The 25,572-nt window shown below is 36.7% G+C and overlaps 1 protein-coding gene across 6 annotated transcripts in view; it reads right to left on the bottom strand.

Annotated features, from left to right (window-relative positions):
• Positions 1-4,813: 4,813 nt before the first annotated feature.
• ANKRD44 (ankyrin repeat domain 44) overlaps positions 4,814-25,572 on the bottom strand; it is a 142,505-nt gene continuing 121,746 nt past the window's right edge. For 4 of the 6 annotated variants that reach the window (XM_088135680.1, XM_088135682.1, XM_088135681.1 and 1 more), the window contains 8 exons: positions 24,443-24,659; positions 23,685-23,772; positions 22,166-22,249; positions 21,265-21,410; positions 19,316-19,398; positions 17,222-17,304; positions 16,926-17,017; positions 4,814-11,687 (listed from right to left, as the gene is read on the bottom strand). In XM_088135680.1, coding sequence (XP_087991806.1) covers positions 11,419-11,687; positions 16,926-17,017; positions 17,222-17,304; positions 19,316-19,398; positions 21,265-21,410; positions 22,166-22,249; positions 23,685-23,772; positions 24,443-24,659 — 1,062 coding nt within the window. In that variant the 3' untranslated portion in view covers positions 4,814-11,418. The remainder of the gene's footprint in view (positions 11,688-16,925; positions 17,018-17,221; positions 17,305-19,315; positions 19,399-21,264; positions 21,411-22,165; positions 22,250-23,684; positions 23,773-24,442; positions 24,660-25,572) is intronic. The other 2 variants (XM_088135684.1, XM_088135685.1) reach the window with 1 other exon arrangement.

Genomic DNA, 25,572 nt, shown 5'->3' with positions numbered 1-25,572 from the left:
CTCCCCATTGCTGTCATCTAATGGGTCGAGCCTGATGAAAGACCAGGAAGGACTGAAAAACCACTGGGCTGAACAGTTTTCCAACCTACTCAATAGCCCGTCCACAGTTGATCATGATGTCTTATAGGAGATTCCTCAGCTGACAGTCTTGGATGCCCTAGACTGCCTCACTCTACTGATGAGATCAAGAAAGCAATCCTGCAGATGAACTCAAATAAAGCAACAGGGCAGGATGGCATTCCTGCTGAGATCTACAAAGCACTAGACCCAAAAGCCTTACAGGTATTCCAAGACATCTTGCAAGACATTTGGTCCACAGAGGAGATGCCTGATGACTTCCACGATGCCCTCATTTAAGATCCCTACAAAAATAAGGGAAGTAAATCAGACTGTGGAAACTACAGGGATATCTTACTGCTACCCATCACAGGCAAGATTTTTGCCCACATTCTCCTGAACAGACCTGTCACTGTCTCAGAAAGGAACCTCCCAGAGATGCAGTGTGGCTTTCAGCCAGAACCGAGTACAGCAGACTTGATATTTGCCATGAGGCAAGTCCAGGAAAAGTGCATCGAGCAGAACAAACCTCTTTATTCTGTCTTTACTCTGCATTTGACACTGTAAACAGGGAGGCTCACTGGATCATCCTGAGACATTATGGATGTCTGAGGAAATTTGTGAAGTTGATTCAGCTACTCCATGATGGAATGACAGGACAGGTTCTTTACAACGGTGGTACATCAACTGCATTTGCCATTTCCAATGGGGTGAAGCAGAGTTGTTTACTAGCCACAGTCCTGTCCAATCTGTTCTTGCTTGCTTGTTGTCATGTGCTGTCCAGGGTCTAAAGGAGGGAGTGTACATCAGGTATCAACTGGATGGCTCTCTCTTTGACTTTCATTGCTTGAACGCATGGACAAAGTGCCTCCATACAGTCATTCAAGAAACTCTCTTTACTGATGACTGTGCACTCCTTGTGCACAAAGACAGTTGATCTACCATCTACAGTTGATGCTGAACAAATTCTCAGGCGCTGCTATGCTCTTCAGCCTGACTGTCAGCCTGAACAAGACTGAAGTACTTTACCAGCCAATGCCAAATACCAACCCTGTAGAACCAAAAACCACTGTTGATGACCCAGCTGACAAATGTAAACAGCTTCAAATACTTGGGAAGCATCATCTCAAGCAACAGGTCTTTGCCCAAAGAAATTGACTCCAGGATCAGCAAAACCAGCCAGGCTCTGGAGCGGCTATGTACTAGAGTGCTCAACCAACACAACATCCATATCTCCACAAAGCTGAAAGTCTACAGAGCTGCGGTTATCCCTTCTCTCCTGAATGGATGTGAGTCCTGGACTCTGTACTGAAAGCACTTCAAACAACTGGAGAAATTTCACATGTGCACTCTCTGCTTCATCTTTGGTGTTCATTGGCAAGACCGTGTCTCCAACCTGGAGGTCTTGGAACGTGCAGAGTCCACTAGCATTGAGTCACTGATTATCAGAGCCCAGATGCAGTGGGTGGGACATGTCATCAGAATGGATGACTACTGTATGCCTCACCAGTTGCTCTGTAGGGTACTGGAGTCTGGGAAGAGACCTTGAGGTCAACCATGCAAGTGTTACAAAGACCCTGTGACATCCAGCCAAAGGAACTAGAAGTTGTGGCTGCTGACAGAACCCACTGGTGAGCCTGGTGCTATGAAGCCTCCACCGGCTTTGGAGACAGGTGCCGCCAAAAACTGATAGAAAACCATGAGCAGCATCATAGAATAATACCCACAGTTACTACAACAATGGACTTTCAGTGCTCCCATTGTGCTAGACTCTGCACTTCCAGACTGGGACTGCAGAGCCACCTCTGTGTCCACAGATGAGCTGTACAACAGTGTGTCTTCTTCAACCCCGAAGCACTACCATCAATCTGATTATTACCAGATTTATTTTTCATGATGAGGCAGACACAATGGATGGTTGAACAAAATGAACATATAAGGGAACTAAAGATGGGGCAGACTTAGTCAGAAAGGTACTTAGTGTCCAAGGTTACAAGGATTTCAATCAATCCTTTTTTAGTTATGGTCAAAGACGACCCTTAAAAATAAAAGCCACATTTAAACAGAGAAAAAAAGGATAATGATTTAAAAGGAAAAATAATTGCAAAACAAAATAAGATTTTTTTCAGCAATTTTTTTTTGTTTGTAAATGATAGCTGAGAAAAACTTTTGTGACTTCCTTTCTTACATACTGAAGTTGACAATCCAATAATGGATTAAGTGCCATCAAGTCCTTTTTTACTCCTACCAACCACATAGATAGATTCACTTATTCTGTCTCTGACCTACCAGGGTATATAGCAATGAGTGATTTTTATTAAATTATTTTAAAGACCTGTATAAAATTGGCAACAGAGTAGTACATGGCCTACTGTTTCCATTTCCTGCAATGTACTTGGGCACATTTGTTCAGCTTTTGGGATGTTGTGATATTGAGAAGACTGCAATTTCTCCACATTGGGCTGCCTATAAAGACCACACAGAAGGTTCAGTTTTGTTTGTTTGTTTGTAAACTTTATTGTCATTGTACCTCGTACAACGAAATTAAATGCCATCCCCAGTGCACCTTATAAATATAAAAACCATAAAATAAAAAACACATCCTTCACATTCTATTCACCATTGCACAACCCCTGATGTTACATTAATATTGCACTATACAGTATAGTTGCAGCTCTGGGATAAAAGCTATTCTTCAGCCTATTTGTCCTTGTTTTCATTATCCTGTACCGTCTGCCAGATTGTAATAGTTCAAAAAAAGAATGTCCCGGGTGAGATGGATCCTTAAGAATGTTTTGAGCTTTCTTAAGGCAGCGGGAGTTTGTGTCAAATGCAGTGGCCTGGGTGCTCATGGGTGTTTGTGGGCATGTATAATGACACCTCTCCTGCACTGGCTTCCTATCAGCTTTGGGGTGTAGTTTAAAGTGCTGGTCTCAATTTATAAAGACCTTTATGGCTTGGCACTGCGTTACCTGTGGGATTGCATTTCCCGGTTAAAATCATCCTGATCACTGCAATCATGCTAGGAGAAGCATCAGGTTTCTTCCATTTCCAGGAGGTTGCAGGGGGCTGAAGCCTGCAAGTGTTATGTTTGAAAGCTCTCCAGTTCTTAATTTCCTTTATACATACATCCCTCTCAGAAATATGATGTCACAGTTACAGATCTATGCAACTAATGGAAAGGACCTCTGCAGGGGTGTTGCTCTTTTGGCCCAATTCACACAAACCAGTTGTTTGTTGATGTTGCATGTCAACTTTTGTCATTCTGCACTAATCTGAATAAAACATACAATTATTACAATTGTTGTAAAACATACAATAGAAAATGGGGGCTGGACAGGCTGGCAGGAAGATTGACAGCAGTAACAGGAACTTGTTGGGAAGTTAGGTAAAGTAGGCTGGTAGGCATATTGGCAACAGCAGTGTGAAGACATTAGGAAGATGGGGAGGATACATCCAAAATAGTTGTTGCCTCAGTTAGATAGCACCTCCATCCAGTGTGTACAGTGGTTACGGTATTGGATCAGGAGCAGGGAGACCCAGGTTCTACTCTACTCTCAGGCATAGAAGCTCACTAGGTAACTTTGGGCCAGCCCAACTCCCAAGGTGGTAGTTGTCGGGAAAAATAGGAGGGAGTACTATGTACGTCACCTTGAGCTCCTGTACAAAAGGTGGGATATATATGAAACAGATAGGTGGATAAACAGACAAGCAGCTGGATGAATCCTCTGATTTGGACACCAGCTGGTAATGTTCCAAGAGACCCATTGTATGTCATGCTGTCTCATCCTTAGGCAATCAGTTGCATAATGGAGGACCCTAGAGCCTTCTTCTACAATGATTCATAATTGTCAATTGTTAATCTTTTCTCTTGGGACTTATTTCTGGATAACTGATTTTGAAAAAAAATACAACACTAGACTCTGGTTTCTGTACACAGTTATTTGATGTGGAAGTATGGAACAGGCCACATCCATACAAAAGGGTGGAGAAAGACATGCTATATGGGAAACTTACCAAAACTGTTTCATGCAACTCTGCAGTTTGATGAAGGATGAAGGCTGCCTACATAGGCACACTTCTTCAATTAATAGGCCGTTTGTTTCCCTACTGTTGCAGACTCAACTATCATGTGTTACTCCAATACTTGCGTTCTCAGAAAAACTGTCACATACAGCTCTGAGGTGCAAAGAATTTCAACTGAAAGAATCTTAGCTAGTGCAGGAGAGAGCCTTCTTTGGGATCATATTTGGTTCTTCTCTAAAACCCCTTTCTCCATTCATGCTTGCTCTTTCAAGAATAACAACAGGGCCCTTCAAACCTTACAGTACACTTCCAATCAACTGTACCTGGTATGATAATTGATAGTTTATAGAACTTGCTGTTCCCCAAGAACTGCAGGGGCATATTTGGTCTACCTGTGCTATAGGAGAACACCTTGTTTTTCAGGTGTTTAATACCTGGATGAACAGGTGACTTTCAGTGTACCATTTTATTATGTTGCATAGTTCTATATTGGTGTGATTTTGTGGATTTATTAGTCTTATTTATGGGATTCATAACAATTGTATTGCTTTATGTCTTTTAGTTTTAGGTAACACATTTTTTTATAATGCATGTTTTTATAATGCATTTTAAGCACTATTCAGGAAACTTTATTGACTAGTATTTTTCTGCAGGTATGTACTTGTTATTGTTTATAGGTATTCAGAAGCCTGAACATATGTAGAAGTACTGACAAATGAACTCAGGGTTGCCACGGTATTTGTACCATTTATTTGTAAAAATATCCAGCTGAATGCATTTTAATATTAATTTGCAGTTAAGAGAGTCCATTACAATGAATACAGCATTCAGTAGTTGAAAAGATATTAAACTTGAATACGCTTAGTCTATGGTCCAAAGTAATATCTCATATCCATTTTTTACAACCATGTCATTTAACACATTGGTTAATTAAAATTCAGTTTACATTTTAAAAAAATTAGCAACAAACCATTCAACAATATTTCATACTGTTTATTACAAATATTTCATACAAAATGTAACACTGGCACCAGATTCATGACACCATGGTTTGTAAAGATATATTGCACATGCTAAAAGCATAAAATATGCAGACAAAACTACAAAACATTAGATATTGGCTTTTTAATATGTATGTCACTGCATTACAAACACATATAGCTGCATTTAATACACACTCAAGATTGTCACCATTTTAAAACACACTTCCCAATAACACTGACTTAAGGTTTGCTTTGTGTAATAAGAAAGTGTCTGCAGCACTTCAAAAAATTGTGTACAATTCCTATACAAATTTAGCATATTAATTTTATGTCAACACAAATAGATTTTTTAAAAAGGACAAAGCATTAAAGTAAAGCTTTGAAATGAAAACATATAGGTATTATATTGCTTCAGTATGACTCAAATGAAGGAAAGACATGTTCACAATACATATCCAGCATACACAAATATAAAAAGGCACTCTAAAAGTTTCTTACATGATGAAACTCAGGTGCATTATCAAGTTTCTAAACAGAGAAGACAAGAAATTGAATTTACTCAATTCATAGTTAAATACAAAGGTTTACTATAATAGTACCAAAACATAACATGGTGCCCTTTTAGTAGTGATAAACAGATATCCCCTGAGCTAGTTTATCTTACACTTGAAACAATACAGATCAGCAAGGGGTAAGTGCCATGCATTACAACCCTGCAGCTGAAGTTTCACAAGAATGAAATACAAGCTGCTAACACCGAAACGTGAGTATAGAGAGGTGCATGCGTTATTACTCACCTTCTAGATCATGCTTCTCAATCTTTATCAAATTAACACCACTGATTCCAGTGGCACAGAGTGCTTAGCTTTTGACAAAAAAAAGGTTTAACAAATCAAAACAGGCCTTACCTGATATTTATTACTATAGTTTAAATACAGTACCTTATCTGCTACAAAACCGTATTGCCATTTAGATAAGAAAGCAATTAGAATGGAACCCATTCTACAGTGGGACTGATTGCAAATTTCCCATTTTACATTATGATGGACTTCATTATTCTTTTATTTGAAAGTAATATATATAAAAGAGATCTGTAAGCATTTTTTGTGAAGATGGCACTACAAATGAACGCAGGTCTACTCAGAAATAAATCCTATTAAATTCAAAAGATCGTATAAATGGGCTTTTAGCCCAATTGTCTTTTCAAGACAGTAGGCCGGGGATTGTTGATAGAAAAGAAATTCATGGGACACAATGCAATCTGATCATGAACTCAGAACTATATCCTATTATATTTCCACAGAGCTATGCAGAGGATTTTAGCATAACATGTTGAGGAATTTATTTATATAAGAAGTCACTATCAAACCATTTGTGTGAGAGGTTTACTGTACTGTGAATCACACCCGATGCTGTAGAAGATTTCTGCTTGCTTGGTAGGCTGTCCTTTGACCTCTGTTCCCCAAACTTGCTCTGCAAGGTACGCCCCTACTCTCCTGAAGTTTTATGGGAATGCTGGAGGCTACAGTGGGGTTTGTGCATGTGTGTGGATTTCATGGTGACTAGCTCAATACGATCAGCCAAGAAGAAGGAAGAAGAAAGTGAGATGTTCCTACTTAATTCTACATGGAAACATTGGTTCTTTGTTTCAAGTGATGCTTAATAATATTTAGTAATATTCTACAATATCCACTTCAGTTACAAATGTTACAGTACTAAGAAGGAAAACTTAAAGATTTGTAAGTGTAGTTTGATTACCCTGATTGTTTGGTGGTCAGTTTTATTTCCTTGGTCATTCTGTTTCTCTCATGCCTTCCTGCATAGCCTATATCATTATAATCAAATGCATTGCTTCTTATTTAAACAACAACAACAAACTATTGTCAATAGCTGATAAGTAGGCTCCAGGTTACTCACAACTGATGAGGGCACCTCCATACAACCACTGTTGCTATTCCATGAACTCAGAATGCTTCTGGCAACAGTCTGTTATTGTCCTGATTCAGCTGCTGAAAACTCCTCATGAGCTGAGTATCTTTCTTTCTACTGGACCAACAGGGAAGTACCAAAAATGACATTCAAGCCAATGCCAACCCACCCCCCGCATTTCCTTGCCATACTTCCTTTTTCTAGAAAAGTAAAAAGAGGAGAGAGGGAAAGAGGGACAGTGAGAAAGTGTGCAAGAAAGCCAGGCCTTTTAAGCTGGAGCTGCAAAACCACATCTCTGCAACATTGAAGTCTGGTGCAAGGACATGAGAGTGCTATGGCAGCTTAGCAGCTAAGGGGGGAAAAATGTGAGGTGGGAGTTCCCACCAACAAGAAAACAGCCTGTCCCCAAGCTCTAGCGTGGCATGCTGAAAAGTGGGAAATTAGAGATTCCTCTTAAGTATATAAACTGGCTCAGCTCTCTAACAAAAACTATGTTGTGAAATTATAGGAGTGCCACCCTGATCCAAGTGTGGCATCAAATCTCATGTGGAAATGCCCTCAGTTCTTCTACACCAATGTTTCTTAAAGTGTGGTCCTAGGACCCCTGAGGGTCCCCCAAGACCCTCTCAGGGGTCTGCGAAATCAAAATTATTTGCCAGCCTATGTTGAAAAATAATACACTATTAAAATCCCATCAAACAGTTGTGAGAAGCAGGAGTGGAGCGAATGCATCAATTTTAATTCTTAATATGGTAAATATCAATAACTATAATCTATACAAACAAAAGCTCTTTTGGGGTCCTCCATAATTTTTAAAAGAGGGAAGGGGTCCTGAGAGAAAAAAGTTTAAGAAACACTATTCTATACTGAAGAGATTTTAACAAGCAGAAATTACTCAAGCATTACCTTAGCCACTTCCCTCTCAAAGTACACGTAGAGCATACAGTAATTTCCTGCTTATATCACACGGCTTCCTAAAGGGTTATACAACTGGGCTGCTATGCTCTATAAAAGTTGGTGCTCTAATTGTTGGATCATTAATGAAATTGTGACTGCATTGTGCAGTTCTGGGAGACTTCCACACAAAGCTTTTGAGGAGCAATCACCAAAACAGAGTGACCTTCCTATCTTTTCCTCACTTCTTCCATTTTCTCTTCTTTTTTCAAAAAATCAGGTAAGCTGCTGGACTACTTTTTATAGATGAAGTTAAGATCTCTCTATTGGGAAGCATCCACAGTTTCTCTGCCGAACTTAATTATGGGTTTTAAGGAACATCCTGTAATCCTCAGGATATAACAAGTATTCAACAGGATTTAATGTCCTAAGAATTTAATAGGAATCAAGCCAAAAACTAGTGAGGGCCTCTTACACTATAGTTCCTACTCAATATCAATACTTAAATGATATAGATATCATTTAAAGGACATTACATATATGCTAATATTTCAAAATGTGTGCATAAATATTGCCTTTTTCTTAAAGACTCCCAGTTACCATTTTCTGTATTAAAGGTCTGTGACAATTTATACACACTTGCATTCTTAAGAAAAATAGTCTCTTTTTATTTTGTACTTCATCATTCCTACAGAATGCAAATTGTAATATGAAAAACTTTCCTAAGACCTGGTTGGAAGTATGTGTCATGGTGGAGAATTTTTTTTAACCATCATGGATCAAATCAAAAACAACTGGAGAGTATTTTATTACCCTAAATCATTCAAATAGAGCTTGGGGTATTGAATAGAAGTGCATAACGTTGTGCTTATTTATATGTGAGAGAGAATTTAATTTCTGATATGTTAATCAGTAGTTGGGACAAAAAGGCAGCTGTGTGGCAGAAAGATCAGTTGATTCACAGGAGTATTTTTGGCCGTAGGTATTCTGGGGGTTTGAGAAAGAAACTTGGCAGAGGCCCTCAAATCTGTCTCCTTAGAGCAGTATTTGCTGGGAAATTTTTCTCAATATGTACACTGGCTGGGGTTAAAAAAAGGAATAACTCAGAGTTTTGGACAGCTTTTAGTGGCAGCTTTACATTTCAGACATTTTTTTTGTGTAACTACAAAGTGGCTGAAATCTGAGAATAAAGCGTAGGAGATGCATACAAAGCATTTTGAATTTGGAACGCTTCTCATAAGATTGGTTCAGCAACAAAACACTTTCAGTGAAGTCAGAACAATATTGTGCAGAATTAGCTGTTTCAAATTGGAAATATTTTGTACACTTCTGTTACATTGTAAGAAGTCTATTTCTATCTATTTTTTGCAATGAAAAGTTGTACAGCCCAGAGTTAAAATACATCCCACTTAGATGAAGGTGCAGTCTCAAGATGGAAGCTTTTCCAGCAAATCTTCTTGTTTATAGTTGGTAGCCGAGCAAAACTATTGTGATCCCCTTTGTTACATTTTACACTGATCACCCAGTAATAAATTCACATTTATATTTCTAACGTACTTGGATATATAGCAATGAGCAGTTATATTAAATTATTTCAAAAACCTGTATAGAACAGACAACAAAGCAGTCAATGGTCTACTGCTTCTATTTCACGTAAAAAGGTATTTTGCTTCCATGAAGGAGGAAGGACAGTTCTCTCTTGATTCCATAATTCTCCTTTTGCACTATGACAAATTCTAAAAATCCCCTTTCTAAAGAATAAATCCCACATTTTTTTCCCTTTATATTTTCCCCTCTACTCTGGCAACAAATACTATGTAATGTATTCTTCAATTGCTCTTGATAAAGTATGCATGAATAGCATTTGGCTTTTGAAGCTATTCCAAGCTTGTTGCATAAGAGCTGAAAACCATAACTGTGCCCATTTGTTCCATCAAACTCAGCATACTAAATTTGCTTAAATTCATAGCTAATAACACATAAAAGAACTAAGAAGGAGGACAAACCATGGTCAATTTTTCTGGGCACTTGTTTCATTTCAAATAAATATAAACACATTGAACATTACAAATACGAACACTAGTCTGGAAAAATAAATTGTGATCAACACATCATCATCATCGGTTACAAATGTCAAAGTATCTACTAGAAATAACCCAAGACTCTTAATTACAGAAAACACATTTTGTGCATTTGTGATTAGAAAAGTTACTTGATTTTTTTTCCTTGCATTATTAAAAAAATAATAAAGTCTTCTGAAGCCTTTTGGTCCTCATGGTATAGCTGGTTAGTTCTTTATATTTTAAGAGTCTCACTCTTCTTTCTGTACACCTTTCTCAGGCGAGGAAAAGGGTCCGTTTGACCTAGAAGCTTTGGCAGAAGGAGTAGATATTCATAATGCAAATGTTTAAAAAGTAAACTGATGCCAGCAGGACTGTTTAGTACAACCCAATTCCCTTCTGTAAGATTACTTAACTTTTCCACTTTATGTTTTGGTTTTATCTCCTGTTTGCATCTTAGCACAGCAATAGTAAATACAGAGGATTGTAATTTGATTTATCTCAATGTTGTACACTTTCCAAAAAACCAGACAATGCTTATGATAAAAATCATATTACACGTAAAGGTAACAAAAAATCAATTCAAATGGGCAGGGTGAAACATTTAGGTGCGTTAAGCATTACATTTAGAACTGATTTTTCCTAGAACAAATAATTGCTAGACAGCACAGGTAACAAGTTTCCAAGGATCCCTACTTGGAGAGTGCAAATAAACCATGCATGCTTGTGCTGAATGGTAACAAAAATTAAGGCAAATCTCATCTGCCTCTACAATAATTTCTTTGCTGCAGCTGCAGGTGGGTATGTTGTGACTGAGGCAAGCAAGATTTGATCCTAAAGATTTTAAATTATAAATGGAAGTCGCAAATACCTATTGTTCTAAAAACACCCATCGTGTATTACTGTGATGAATTTAGAAGTCTAAATTGCCACAGAAAGTGGTGATATTGGCAGTATTTGTTCAAACCCAAATCAAAATTTGTGGCTTTACCTTTGGTTTTTATGACAAAGATGCCTAAAAATGAAGACCATCTATCTATACAAGAGATACTAGAGATGGGAATGTCTTCTGACAACCTAGACACACTATACTGGAAAAATGATTTTATATCAGCAGTATAATATAGCTAACACATTAATATAAATGTAACAGTTCCCTGTTTACTTGTGCTGTCAAAACAGAAAAAGGCAGCTTCTTTGTTCTGCATATAACAGGAGGTAGAGACTTCCAGAGGAGCCCTTAGAATTTATGGAAAGCACAGTAGTGCTGGAAGTAGAACATTAACTAGAGTGCATTCTAAAAAAAATCCTTAGATTTTCTAAAAGGCTCTATTTAATTGCAAATTTTAGTCTTTGCCGTTCTCATTCATAAATGAAGGTGACCTGAAACTCAGGAATTCAGGTGTTTCTAAAGGAAATTTCAGATTAAATCCAAATGCAAACAAGAAAGGAGCACTGAATGTTAAAAATCAAAATGTTTCAGAATCAGAATCATTTTCATTGTATCCGTTTTCTGCTCCTACATCGTTACTCAAGGGTTTACTATATGAGTTAAGGGTGTTACTCATATTGGAGCTATTGCAGAGATGAGTCCTGCTCAAATGGTCTTTTTTAAAAGAAACGAAGTTGAGAGGCGTCATTGTACTGGAAGGAGAAAAAGGCATCATGGTAGCCAAAATGAGTGCCAGGCAGTCAGCCACGTCTTTGTTAGGAGCGCAAGCCAGGGCTGGTGTATGACCTGGGCACAAACGCAGACAAAGCCATGGTTAGTACTAGGGGAACTGGGAAAAGATCTGAGCATTCCTTGGATACATCTCCATATGAGCTCATAGCCTGGAGATGTATGTTTAGTCACAATCACAGCAGACAAGCCAGTGTTACTTTTAAAATTAGACATGCTGGGAAGGTACATAATTCACAAAGTGGTTTTAAGCCAATATGATCATAACAAGCACTATTTAATAAAAAGCAAAAGGCAACTTAAAACCTCCACAAAATGAAATAAAAACAGGTAGACCACGCTCCTTGAGGACAATGTGAATCAATATGAACCAAGACCCTGTTAGACTTAAATCACAGGATAGAAGTTCTTATAAGAGTTATTCTGAGACCAATGGCTTTCATTCAAAAGTAACTGTGTAATATTTAAGAAAAAAATTAGTAATATAGATTTTTTTTTTACAAAAATAACAATCTGATTAACATTAATATAGTGGATGATTAATTCTGCAATATTTTCTATTAGGAAGTAAAATATTGGTAACCTATTATAAATAATTCAAATGTTCAATTTTAGCTAAATTCAATCATGTTTATTAAAATGTGACAACTGGGTCTCTCTCTGTAGAACAAGTAATGTTGTCGTTACTATATATTGGATATCAAGATTGGGAAATCTTCTCTCACGGGGAAAGTGAAAGGCAAGTGATCTCAAGAAAGTGGCCACTTCTTTCCTTCCGCTCACACATTTCCAGAATAGCAGGGGAGTTTGTCAGATATCCCATCTCAAACAGCATCACAGAAATTGGATGTGAACACATACACACGCACATATACACGTTGCTTTCTTAAAGGCCTGTTCATAAGTTTCTGCACTGTGCAATGAGAAGGAGGTTTCATATCTTTCCACATAGAGCAGAAATAATGTACTATTATTATTATTATTATTATTAATAATAATAATAATAATAATAATAATAAGCCATAGAAAAAGACACTGATATTTTTCTGTATAGGCAATACTTTCCTTAGTTTAAACACAATGCAAAAGACATTATCTTCCCAGTTAAGTCTTTTTCTTCCATATATCCAGGAGAAGGAAATCAAAAGCTTTCACTTCTGTTCTTGGTTAAATATGGTTCTCCAAAGTAATGTTTAATATTAGTTTAAACTATGCTTGCTGAAGCTGATGAACATTTCAGAACTCCTTGTTGCTAGGCAGGAAATGGGGAGAATACACTGGCTCAGGGAGAGATTAAGTTCATTACATTTCACTAACCCAATGAATGAAGACTAAACATGAATGCTTTAGGCGATCCACAGTCAATATCCCAATAATGATTGTGGTCCACTAAATACTAAATTGTCTATTTGAGAGATGATATTTAAAAAAAATCAGAGTATTTAGCAAACCATCAACATGCTGTGATACTACAAGAGAAGTCCATAAACTACATATTTGCTAAAAAAAACAAAACCCTCTGCTGTTGGTGGATTCCCTTTTACACACACACACTTAATATGGAAATTCATATGAATGCCCATTTGTACTTATAATAGTAAGTTATTTAGAATATGGACTTCCCTGCAGCTTTAAGTTATTACTTAGTGATGTTTTCTATTTGCTATGAAAGCAAAGGGAAGCTTCAGAGTACATCTGAAACCATACAGATGCAATTACAGTTCCATTCCAATTCAAATACTGTATCTAAATACACAAAGGGATCATAAAGGGCTTTTTCTATCTGAAATGTAGGTCACAGTGCCATACCTTATTTCGTGTAGAATGTTAACTGGAAAGGTAGTTGAACTTTACTCCAAAACTGACAAAATAGCCCCTGCCACCACAGAACGTGGTGGGCTAATCTAGGGGATGCAGTGCAGCCATTTGGCCTATCCTCTTCTGTGCATCATCAACTGGCTGCCAATCTCTACTGCCCTGCTACCTTCCCAAGGTAGCAGAGGAAAAGCAAGAGCATCAGCACTAGATGTATATCACATGAGCAGAGCAACAAGTGTGCATGCACAATACCTTAGCCTTTCCCAGCCAAATTGTTCATGAGGCTTTGAGAGATGTTAACTGCTGAGGTAGCCAGACAGCATAAGCCAGCATCATTGCTGCTATAGCATGATCTCAGGATTGTGAAAATAGCCTGGATGTGTTGCTCCTTACCAACTCTTTGCAGCTGCCCAGCCTAGCTGGAGGTTTTTGATTTGGCCCCTTGCTGACAAAAAACCCAGTACTTCTTAAATATATATTTTTTGTATTCTTATACTATTTTTATTGTATTTTAACTAATATTTATTTCTTGTTTTTATTGTAAACCGTCCAGAGGCACTTCCTTGCCAGATGGGCGGTGTCCAAATTTGAAATATAAATAAATAAACAAACAAACAAAACAGTTCCTTGGAATTGTATGGTAGGGGCAGTGGTATGTTGGAGCCGGCTTGCAAGACCCAGTTGTTAAATTTTAGGGAATTCCATGAGACAGTTGAGAGCAGAAGAGGCCTTGTGCGCCAATCACCGTTTGGCGGATCACAGTGTGGCTCAGCAGCAACAATGGAGTTGGCAGAGTGAAGGTGAAAATTAACCAAAGAATCAGCCTGGCCTAACAAAATGGCTACGGATAAGCTTTAATGCTTAAAAGGCTTAGTAAAATGCTTAAAAGCACACAAAATGACAAATAGCTTACTCAGTGGCTGGAAGTACAACCTCAGGGAATGGCTACTGAAATAAGAAAGTTGACTCCTGAATGTTACTCAAGGCTTGCTGAATAAACGGAATCAGGGCTAGGAATGAAGAGTTGCTAGAAGGATGGGTTCTGTTGCTAAGGGGTGCTATTGTAAAGATCACTATATAAGTTTCTGCCTTGCCCCCCTGTTGATGGGCAGAACCTTGTATTCTGTCCCCTGTGCAGTTCAATAAACTTGGCTGAACCAGATTGTATGGTTTCCACTTATATATTGGATCTGGGGATTTTTTCCCCCCTTCAATTGGTGTCAACAGTGGGATTTGTTATACATTTATCAGCAAACCACTGAGTGGAGGTGTACAGTGTTACAAAACTACTTTTGTATAAGGTAGTCCTCACTTAATGACAGTAATTGGGACTGGAATTTTCATCGCTAAGCAACATGGTCATAATGCAAAACATTACATGACGGTGCCGCTTAGTGATGGAAATGCCAGCACTTCCAGTTGCCATCATTAAGCGAATCACTGTGGGTCATTAAGCAAGCAGCCTCCTGCTGGCTTCCCCACTGATTTTGCTTGTAGGAAGCCAGCAAACAAGGTCGCAAATGGCAAGCATGTGACCATGGGATGCTGCGACCAACATAAGTACCACTCATTCAGTGCCGTCATAAGTTCAAATGTCTGCTTTAAGAGTGGTCGTTAAGTAAGGACCACCTGTATTAGCTACTATATGGTGCCCATAACATGATGAATAAATAAATAACATAACATAAGAACATTAATTATATGTTGCTATGCATCTAATTAATTACATGTTGCTATGTATTCATAATAGAAACTTTTCTCAAAAAATTATGATTCCAAAATTATTTTGAATCCAATTACAATTAATCAGTTTTAAAAATGCTGGTAAATGCCACCAGCTACTTTGTAAAATTAAATATATTTGCAGTGTGCAGGCAGAGGGAGGACTACATGGGAATCCTATTTCTGAACTGTTCCTTATGTCCTGTTTGCTCCATTGATTACAAATAACTGAATAAATCAGTTAAGACTCTGCAAATGCTAGTATTACCCAATAAATTAATTTAGATCTGTGCAAATACTTGGGCTCACCAACTGGAAATTTTACTTTTTTTTTTAACAGTGGACTTCCTATTACACACTACACCATAAACTGCTTTTTATTAGGAAGCAGAGTAGGTGAAAGAGAAACTAATGTCTTTTTCATGATTTCATAGAGTTGGGGAAAATGCTTCCTCCAAAAACGGAGGAAGAAGATTGGTTTGTGTGTGTGTGTGTGTGTCTTATTTCAGTTCTTAATTTTTATTTTTAAAAAATTAAAAGTTTAACTGCCATCACACAATCCAAAGTTATTTGTTTAAGCACTAGCTTTGCATTTTTAATAACAATTTTTTACATAAAATAATGGGCCTTCCTTCCCCTATGAAATGCCTTTAGAATTTTAAGGACTTCTTGAATATTAAGAAAAATAACTCTTCTTTAATGAGTAGGGAAAGAGGGAGTCAAATGCATGCCACTATTTTTTGGTACAGCTTTTTCTTCACAAGCCCAGTTCCTATCTTTGGATTCTAGTCAGAGTTTTACTTTTGGGTGTTCAATATCTGATCAACATTTAATTAAAGACTTAATATTGTTACTCCCTAACTCTCAAAGGCCAAGATCCAAAAAGCTACATTAAATGTATGCTTAAGACTTCCATACCTCCATATGAACATTCGGCATATTTAATATAAATCCCCTTCAAACACTACATGCCAAATGGATTTAAACTTCTCTCAATGGTTTGTAATGTAGTATAGGTACAATCTATGAGAAACCTACATCCAAAGCACCTTGGGCCTGCAAAGCTAAGCATATAAGATCCTGAGATATGTTTGATCAGGTTCTTTTCCTACAAGATTACCATCTAATGATCAGATATGTAAGCTGCAATATTGTATGTAGGTTCAAAATGAAAGGTGATTTGCCTAAATATTATTCAGAGGGCAAAAATGGAAATGATTCTCAATGGAAGTTATTTGAACATTTATAAATATATTACATTTGGTCTTAGCCAAAAGGCGAAGAAGCAGGAAATGTATAAAATTGCTCCCAGCCAAGGCCACAAGGTGGCAGTGACTTATTGCGTGGCCAGAATGGGAAATAGTTATGACTTCAGAAAGAATGAGGATACAGTTAAATATCATATTATAGGCTTTGCTTCCTCTCCATAAAATGAATGCATTAATATATTTAAAATGCAGCCGTCTTCCATATAATAGTTCTGATGTCTTTATACAACTAGAAAATTCTGTGATAACTTTACATAAGGAACAGTTGCCAAAATGTATGCAAACGAAATAATAATGAGACTTGTTTTTATATAATAGTTTAAACAGAAGTAGTCTCAGTAGATAACACAAATTTATTTTTACAATTAGGGAATTAATGACCATTGTCAGCAAGCCTAAAAATATTTTAGAAACACATATACATATGTAATAAATAATGGATGCTAATTTATTGTTCATAAATGATAATATGAATATCTTCACTTACCATTTTCATCTACTGCCAGTACACACGCCCCCTTTGCTAATAATTCCTCAACTACCATCTTCAAGCCATTCTGTGCAGCAATATGAAGAGGTCTGGAAAATGTAATATCTAGATTCAGTAGGTTTGATGTCTTTCAAAAGTCTACCATGATATTATGCACAGCTTGTTCAAGTGCTTAAGTACATTAAAATTTATGTGAACTCTCTATTTGCAAAATGCAAAAGTATAATTATATGAGACTTTAATGTTACCAAAATTGTTAAATAAATAGTAAAGTTAATTAAAATTATACTTACGTTTGCAATGCATTGTTTTTTGCATTAATAAGGCTCTGTTCTTGTATCTTGTCAAGTATTAACAAGGCACATTTTTCATGACCCTGGGAAACAAATACACACACACATTTATCTATATATATGTATTCAGAATATTCTATCACACATAGTTTTTTGTAATCTGATCTTAGTTACGGAGGTCTAGCAGATGGGAGAAGAGAGACTTCCATCTGAAAACGATGGAAATGTATTAAGATGAAAGATAGAGATGCTTTGATAGAGCTTCACCTCTTAGTAGGTACAACACTGCCTACATCCTAACAGTGATCTATTTGGGGAGATGGGGGTGGGGGAGAGAGACAAACTGGAAGTTCTACCAGTAGAAGGAACAAAAAGGACTGAAAGGCCATCTGACTTGTCCAAGCTTCCTAAATGCCCATAGTTACTGCAAGCATCTTAGTCACTTGCCTCCTGCTCTCTACTTAGCCAAAGCCATCACGCTACAGACAGGGGATACAATCAGTTACAGCAAGTCATAATATTCAAGCAAAGGAGAAAGTGGCATAAATTGTTCTCCGGGTTTAGAGAGTTCTCCTTGCTCTCTAAACTTGCTTGTCATCATTCTTACTGCTGATTGCTCAGTAATGGCTGATTGAAAAAACATCCAGAAAAGAGGCTGCCATGAAGCTGTTTATTTTGTTTATTTTGTTTTATTTGTTTAAAAGATTTCTTTGGGCGCCCATCTTAAACACAACTCTGGGTAGCTCATGACAAGAACGATAAAATCATAACCATAAAACCAAAACAAAACAGGCTTTCCTTAGGAAAAGACAGGGTGACTGCCACTCATTCACAGCAGGATTATTTCCATTAAGTATATAGTAGTGAAGACTGGGAGGAGCTGATAAGTAAATATATATATATATGGGAAAAAGCTATCATGGCTTGTAATGGGGTTATACTGAACTTAGAGATTCTCAGAACTAACAAAGAGCAAGCAAAGTCTACCACATTAAATGCAGCAAAGCTAAGAAACCATATTCTAAACATTATCATTTGTTTACACCAATGGAACCTTCAATAAAAAAATGCAGTATTATGGGGCTCTTTTCAGTCTGTTAGCGGACAAGCCAATGACCCTCTTTTCCAAAATCTGGCATTCTGTTCTTCCTCTCCTTGTTTCTCTCTTAGCCCACCCCACCCCAGATGCTGAATATGTCATAACAAAGAGCAAGAGTAGTTTTCACTGGGCTGTTTTAAATCTCCCCTCCCCCTTCATTAACACCATTTATATTACTGCAAAGTGTGGAGTTACTCTAGGTTTCTTGTGATACTTAAACTAACTATATTACTAGGAAAATAATTGCTTTTAGAATGTGGGATGCACAATATGGACTTCAGTTCTTGTTAGGATCAATCAGCGTGGCACAGGACTGTGGGATTTCAGCATTGCCATTTCCAGGGCTTATAAAAAGGCTTTAGCAACCTTTTGAAGTTACGACGGTGTAAAAGAAAAAAAGCTTTGCGACCAATCCTCACATTTACAACCATTGCAGCATCCTGTGGTCACGCGATCACCATTTGTGTGCTTTGCAACTGGCTTGCAACAAATAGAGTTAATAGAGAAGGTGGAAGTAAAATCGTAAATTGCGGTCATGTGATGTTTCACTTAATGACCGTGATGCTTAGTGACAGAGTTGCCAGTCCCAATTGTGGTCGCTAAGCGAGGACTACCTGTACAAATAATTAAAATGAACTTTTCAGTAATAAAGGGCAAATTCCATTGAATGTTTTGGAGATGAGGATTTATTTTAACCAAGCTGTTTCCTCACCATAATTTCATTTAGCTTCATGCACTGTATCATAATATAAAGATTTTAAAATTATCACATTCGGAAAATGTACAGATACTAGGATGTATTAGTTGCTGCAAGTTATATGATACATTAAAAAACTGACTACATAATCATACACTTTGTGTTATACCCCATTTCATATAGAGCCTAATTTACATGGGAAATGTTTACTCTAACACAAGTGCCAATATTTGATATGTTTTGTAAAGCCCTGGGGACACACTCATACAAACACAACCATACACAATTTTAAACATACTTTACTGCTAGCCAAGTGCAAGGATGTATTCAAGTCCTTATCCGTCAAGGTTAGATCGGCCTTAGCACTGTTCACCAAAAAATCTAAGATACCAAAAAACAAAATATTTCATAAGATTACTTCCATAATACCAGCTCAAGTATCTGCAGACCCTTCAAATGAAGCTTACATAATAAAATTAGTAAGAAAAGTAAAACTGTGATAAAAGAGATCAAAGCAAAACTCAATAAAGTAGCAGCATAAAGCAACTTTTTTTCCCTAGGGAAAGGGCTTTTAGTGTTTTAGTGTTCAAAAAGCACAGTGCAGTTATTCTATGTTTTCCTTCTTAACTGATTTTCTGGAACATGAAAAATGCTGGAAGAAATAATGGGAAAAGATGGTAGGATCATAAATGGAGAATGATATTGTCTGGATCGTGTATGTTCTAGGATATTGCCATTGGGTTAGAAGGATGGATGGGCCTGGGTGTTGTGAGGAATAAGAACAGAGGGTTTTGGTCACTATTTTTATTGCTATGGTACTGTTTTAATTTTGTAAAGGTATCTGAAGTCATCTGGAACGGGGCAGCTTACAGATTCAGTCACTCAAACAATCAATTTTTGTTCCACAGCATTTTCTGAATTTTGAACATCCATAAGTCTGTATGTTGCTCTGTGGGGAAACCAATTTAATTGACATAATTTCTTCTAAATTGGTTTTAGAAATAAATAAATATAATTTAACATCTCATTGCCACCATCCAAAATAATAAAGATACTGTTATACTATTGTTATGTCCTCTCATCTGTTCTTTTCTGGTTCTAGTATTTTAGGACAAAAATTTTATATTCTACATTTACTCAGAAGACCAGTTGATAATGAATAATTAAAACTTTATTTAAGAATGACATTACATGAACAGATAAAATGTAATAGTTTCTCTTTTAAAAAGTAACATGCTGATTAAAGGCAGGAAAATAGATGGAGAAATTTTGAGATGTGAAACTGCTGATAGAAAGGTATTGCAAGGAATGAATGTTTGTTGAAAATGTGTGATGTAAAACCAGAAGAGACAGTCCACAGTAAATGGGTGGTGGATAAATGAATGTGAACTGAATACAAAAGTGAATGGCCAGTATGGAAAAGTACATTGAGTGGTTTGGTCATATAGAAAATTAATAAGGACTGAATCGCAAAAGAAATATCTAAAGAAATAAGGAATGGGATGAGAGGAAGGAGAAAATGGAGGAAGTTATGGCTGGATGGAATTGAAGAGATCCTAAAAAAAGAGAGATAACAGGTTTAAAGAACTTGCTTGAATTGACTTGTGGGCATAGTAGAAGCAAGGATAGAAAGATATGGAAAGGTACAGAGAAATCTAATTAGGGTAAACTAGATTTACTTAGATTTTATTTTTTTCCCACTTATTTACTATCTTTTATTTACTACTTCTCATTCTTTTTTTGTGCTTTGCTTACTGTTGCTTATTCTGAAAAGGAATAGCATAATGCACATAACTCTGTGTGTGAGTGTGTGTGTATACGTACATGTATTCTTTTGAACAGTGCATCAGTAAATTCCTCCTCTGTGCTTTATTTACAGAATCTGAATGATTGCTTAGTTTGTCATAAGATCTTCTGGTATTTCTTTTTCCTTTCCTATATACTGGTTATTTCCTTTCCTTTTCCTTTCCCTCCAACTGTCAATGGCTTCTCTCCTGTCTTGCTCCCTTTTCTCTTGAAGTTCTCTTAGTCTTCTTCTAAAGAAGTTGCCAGTTAACCCTTTACATGGATTCCACCATGTAACTAACACCCTACTGAAAACCTTAGCAAAGAAATGTTTGAAAGATTTGCAGATGTCATAAACAGAAGCAATAAGGATGGCTTTTTCTTACCCAACAGATATATAATACATTAGGAGAACAATATAATGGCATTATTCTGTCCAGTTCCTAGTAAGCAGCTCCTTACCGACAGTCCCTACATGCCCTTTTTCAGCAGCGATGGTAAGTGGAGTTTTCCCTGAATTATCTGCAGCATTTACTTGTGCATTGTGACTTAAAAGTAGCTGCAAGCATTCCATGTGATCAGCAAAGGCCGCTGCATGAAGTGGAGTTCTAGGAAAAAATGGAACACAGAAACAGTTGGCTGAGTGATTTATTACTGATATCATTTATTTTTATTTATTTCCAATCCATCCAATCCATCTAATATTTCAGGAGAAAATATATTATTTAAAATAATAAAGTATTATTCAAAGGTAAAACAAAATTCACCCTAGAATAAAAGCCATAAAAACAAGAATGCTCAATGGCAACACAAATCTGGTATCTTCAAACCCTAAAGAAAACGGATAGGTATTTAATAATTGCTTAAAAAGAGAAGAGTATAAGCCTTATAAAATGGATTGTGCAGGGAGTTCCAAAAGTGAGGAGCCCTAACTGACAAAGCCTTGTTACAAAATTTCAGTGAAGATTTGTTTAATAAGGCCTTGGTTTTAGCTGAGTTCAGCATTGATTATTTATGAAATCGGTAACTCCAGCTTTTTAAGGATTCAGTAGTCATGTTTCAACCCATCAGATGCAATCAATTTGGTATCTCTTCACTGAAGCAAATGTCTCTGACCTGATGGAAATCTTTTATTAGTGGAATGGGGACACCCCTTTCTTTTATTCCCTCTAGCAATCCGCTTTGGAGGGTTGGAGGAGCCATGGGGTGCTCAATAGTGAGGAAACATCCTTAAAAATGTTTTTTTCTTTCCATTTCACTGACAGATGAGTTTTCCATTAATAGATGAATACCAGTATGATACAAACCACTGTCTCCGTTTTTTAGATGAAAATAAATAACACTTCATCCACATAATTCTTACCTTCCTTTTTCATCTTTACAATTGACAATGCTGGCACCAAATGCCCCAATGAGTAGTGAAGCACAATTTTCATGATCATTTATTCTGTTAAGGAAAAAAGGATATTGGAATGATACCTTTTTATTTAATGTAATTTATTCCATTCATCTGATAGCATATTTGGACATCCTTTCTCTGGGTTGAATTTCAATACAGGTTTGCCATTATACCTCAGTCCAGAACTTTGGTAGCCTGGATTTATAGCCAGCTCTGTCCATAGCATAGTTTGCAAGATACAATATATTAATCATGAATGAACTGGTTCATTAACGCTTACATATTCTTTTACTCCTTAGAACTGTATATACTGTAGGTTCACATGTGTGAACAAGGAACCACTAATGCATACAAACCATACTCCCATCGGCTTTTTCAGAAGTTATAATGAATGCATTGGGATCAGAGGGGGAATCAAAAAATGAAGGGCACATTCCCACTTTCTTCTCTGTTTGTATATTCACTTTACGCATATTACATATATAATCCTCCTATGGTGTTTAATAGGAATGTGTGAAATGATTTCCTTAAAAGACTTCATTTAAAGCAAGGTAATACATTTTTTGTATTTGTTTTTTATTATAGCTTTCCTACTCACGTAACTCTGGCAGCGTGGGATGCTGCTTTCACAGCTACTTAGCAGCAACAACAGATAAAGCCACAGTGATATAGACATGGGAGCTAAATACTGAAAAAGACTGCGATGTAATTCTGTCCCCATTTTTACTTTGACTATCTACAGTATTATTAAGGGTAATAACGTCCTCAGGCATTGATTAAAGTGGGAGTTCTTAACACATTTTCACTAATCAAATAACGTCATTGTCATTAACTAGGGCTTCCATAATTCATTTCTAGTACTTCAACTCCCACTCAGCAATCACAAGAGTTTACTCCAAAAGTTTCTGTAATAAATATGTTAATGTATGAGGTGTCCCAAGACTTTTTCCTGTTTCAGCTACAACAGACTAACAGACTATTTCTTTAGAAATAGGCAGAGGACTGCTACCATGGCATTGGAAGTTAAGCTGATCTGTGCCTGGGATGGGCGATCATCAGAGAATGCAGAACCGTAGGCTAGACTGGAAACTAAAAAAACATCCTTGAGGAAAATAATGGCCAACCACTTCTGAACTACAGCCAAAAAATGAGAATAATTATGACCATTCTCATTAATGTTCAGCCCAGCTCAAGATTGTCTTTACTTTTGCTTTTATTAAAAACCTCAGAACAAAATTTCAAATCAAAGTTTAAAGCACAGAAATACTGGCAAGTACATAAATTATGGTGAAAAGGGTTCATTCCTATTACAGAAATTTGCTAGAAAGCTTTTTAATTCCTCATAACTATGTGTATTGTTAGATTTGAGACTAGTAGTATAAAAATAGCATTATCTCAAAAGTTTTATTACTTTTATATACCAGTTTAGCTTGGCACACAGCCTAGGCTATAGGAAGTGAGATTTACTGTTATTTCTACTTACACTGCACAGTGCAATGGAGAAAAAGAGTTTCCATTAAAGTTGCGAAAAGGTTTCTGTTCCAACAGTACCTCTATACAGTTTTCATTTCCTGTAAGAGATCAGATTATGATTTCAAGTTACCAAAAGAAAAAAGGGCTTAGTATTGTTAAAAGAAATAACCTTTATAATCCGGTTTGGTATTGATTCTATGAAGATACCTTATCCAGAGTCAAAACGGTGCCCTCCCTATGATTGTTCACTCTGACTAGCAGAAATTTCTCAAAGTGTCTTGAACTGAAGATACCAGGTACTGCATATGCTTTATGACTCTAGTTCCTCTCACTTTTTAAAAATTAAATAATTTTATTCATTTGATAACAGTTAAAAAATCACTGTGGTTGCTGTTTGGGGGGCCACTGATAAGCTGCCAGAACTCTCCTATTGCTCAATACAAAACACCTGTGTGTTTGAAATATTGCAAAACACTGGCAGGGAAAGGGAAATCCAGCAACTAGAAGTTCCTACCAACTGAAAAACAGCTCAGAGCTTCAGAGTCTCAGTTTGAAAACTGGACTATTTGCAATTTGTACCAGAAATTGGGTCAGCTGCCAAATGGAGACAATGTGGACATGGCATGGATCTGGGAATGATGCCAAAGCCCTAGCAATTTACAACAAGGTGCAATTATTGTTTAGAAGCTCTGTAATCTCTCTTTGCATCCAATTTCCACACCAAACTTAATACTCGATGATAAATATCTGCTTAGCATAAAATATTACCATTATAAGAAGCCCAGTGCAATGGTGTATAATTCTGATTATCTTTAAAACTGTAGTCTTCTTCTGAAAGTGCCAACTGCATTAATTCACCCAGCCATGTGGCATGACCACGAGCTGCTGCATAATGTAGAGGTGTCCTGCCTCTGGCGTCCTTACACAGAATTAATACTTCTTGTTCCAACAGCATTTGAATGCATTCTTCATGCCCTGTCATAATCTGTTTTTTTAAAATAAAATTTAGAAATTAGATTCATTTTAGTAAAATATTCATTTATTATTTGGATTTATGCCCTGCCTTTCAGCTCATAAAGCTACTCAAGGTAACCAACGATCTTAAATTAAAAAAAAAACAACTGAATTTTTTAGTAACTTAAAAGCCTGCCTGAAATATCAGTGATAAAGATTTGGGTTGTTTCTGGAGTAAAACATTTTCTACTTGGACAGTCAATGACAAAGAGATTTTTTAGTATCTTGCATATACAGAAACATGGACGTGGAATATTGTCTTCCCCAAAAGCTTAATGAAAGGAAATAATTTTCACAGTGTTCTTATAAAAATATTCTCACATACTACATCAAGGATGCTTCCAGACCAAGGGCTCCTAGCATTACCAGTACCAATACATTGGGCCACTATTCTTTCCTCACTAAAAGATATTTCTGTGATAAGAAAAAAAAAAAAAAGAAGAAGAAGACAGGAATGCTGATGGAAAAACAAAATGAAATTCAGATGGAAGTTGATAGTCTGGGTATTCTGGGCATATCCAAAATATCATTTTTTAAAACTTTAGAACAAGTTTCAAAGTGTTCCAGGCATGTTGGGAGTAATGTCATTTTCAGGGGGTATCCATAAGAGCCAGTCTAAAATGTTTATAGTGATGGTGCATCTTGCACTGGGAGGAATTATTTTAATTTTCCCCAAGCACTCTTGGAAATATAAGAAACTTTTAAAAATTGGGCTACTTGAAAACAACGATTAATTAAATAAATATGAGGATGAGGCAACTTTTAAAAACATGTTCCAAGTATTTCATTATTTAAATTTGAAAAACAGATGAACAACCCCAGAGTTACTAGTTGCCTGGTCGTGTTTAGGTAAAAATCAGACAATTAGATATCCTCAATAGGGC

The sequence above is a fragment of the Python bivittatus genome, unplaced genomic scaffold (genome assembly GCF_059951505.1).
Source record: "Python bivittatus isolate LINGU-HERP-01145 unplaced genomic scaffold, Pbiv_v1 ctg000200_np1212, whole genome shotgun sequence".
Classification (NCBI taxonomy): domain Eukaryota; kingdom Metazoa; phylum Chordata; class Lepidosauria; order Squamata; family Pythonidae; genus Python; species Python bivittatus.
This window is presented reverse-complemented; position numbering and strand designations above follow the sequence as displayed.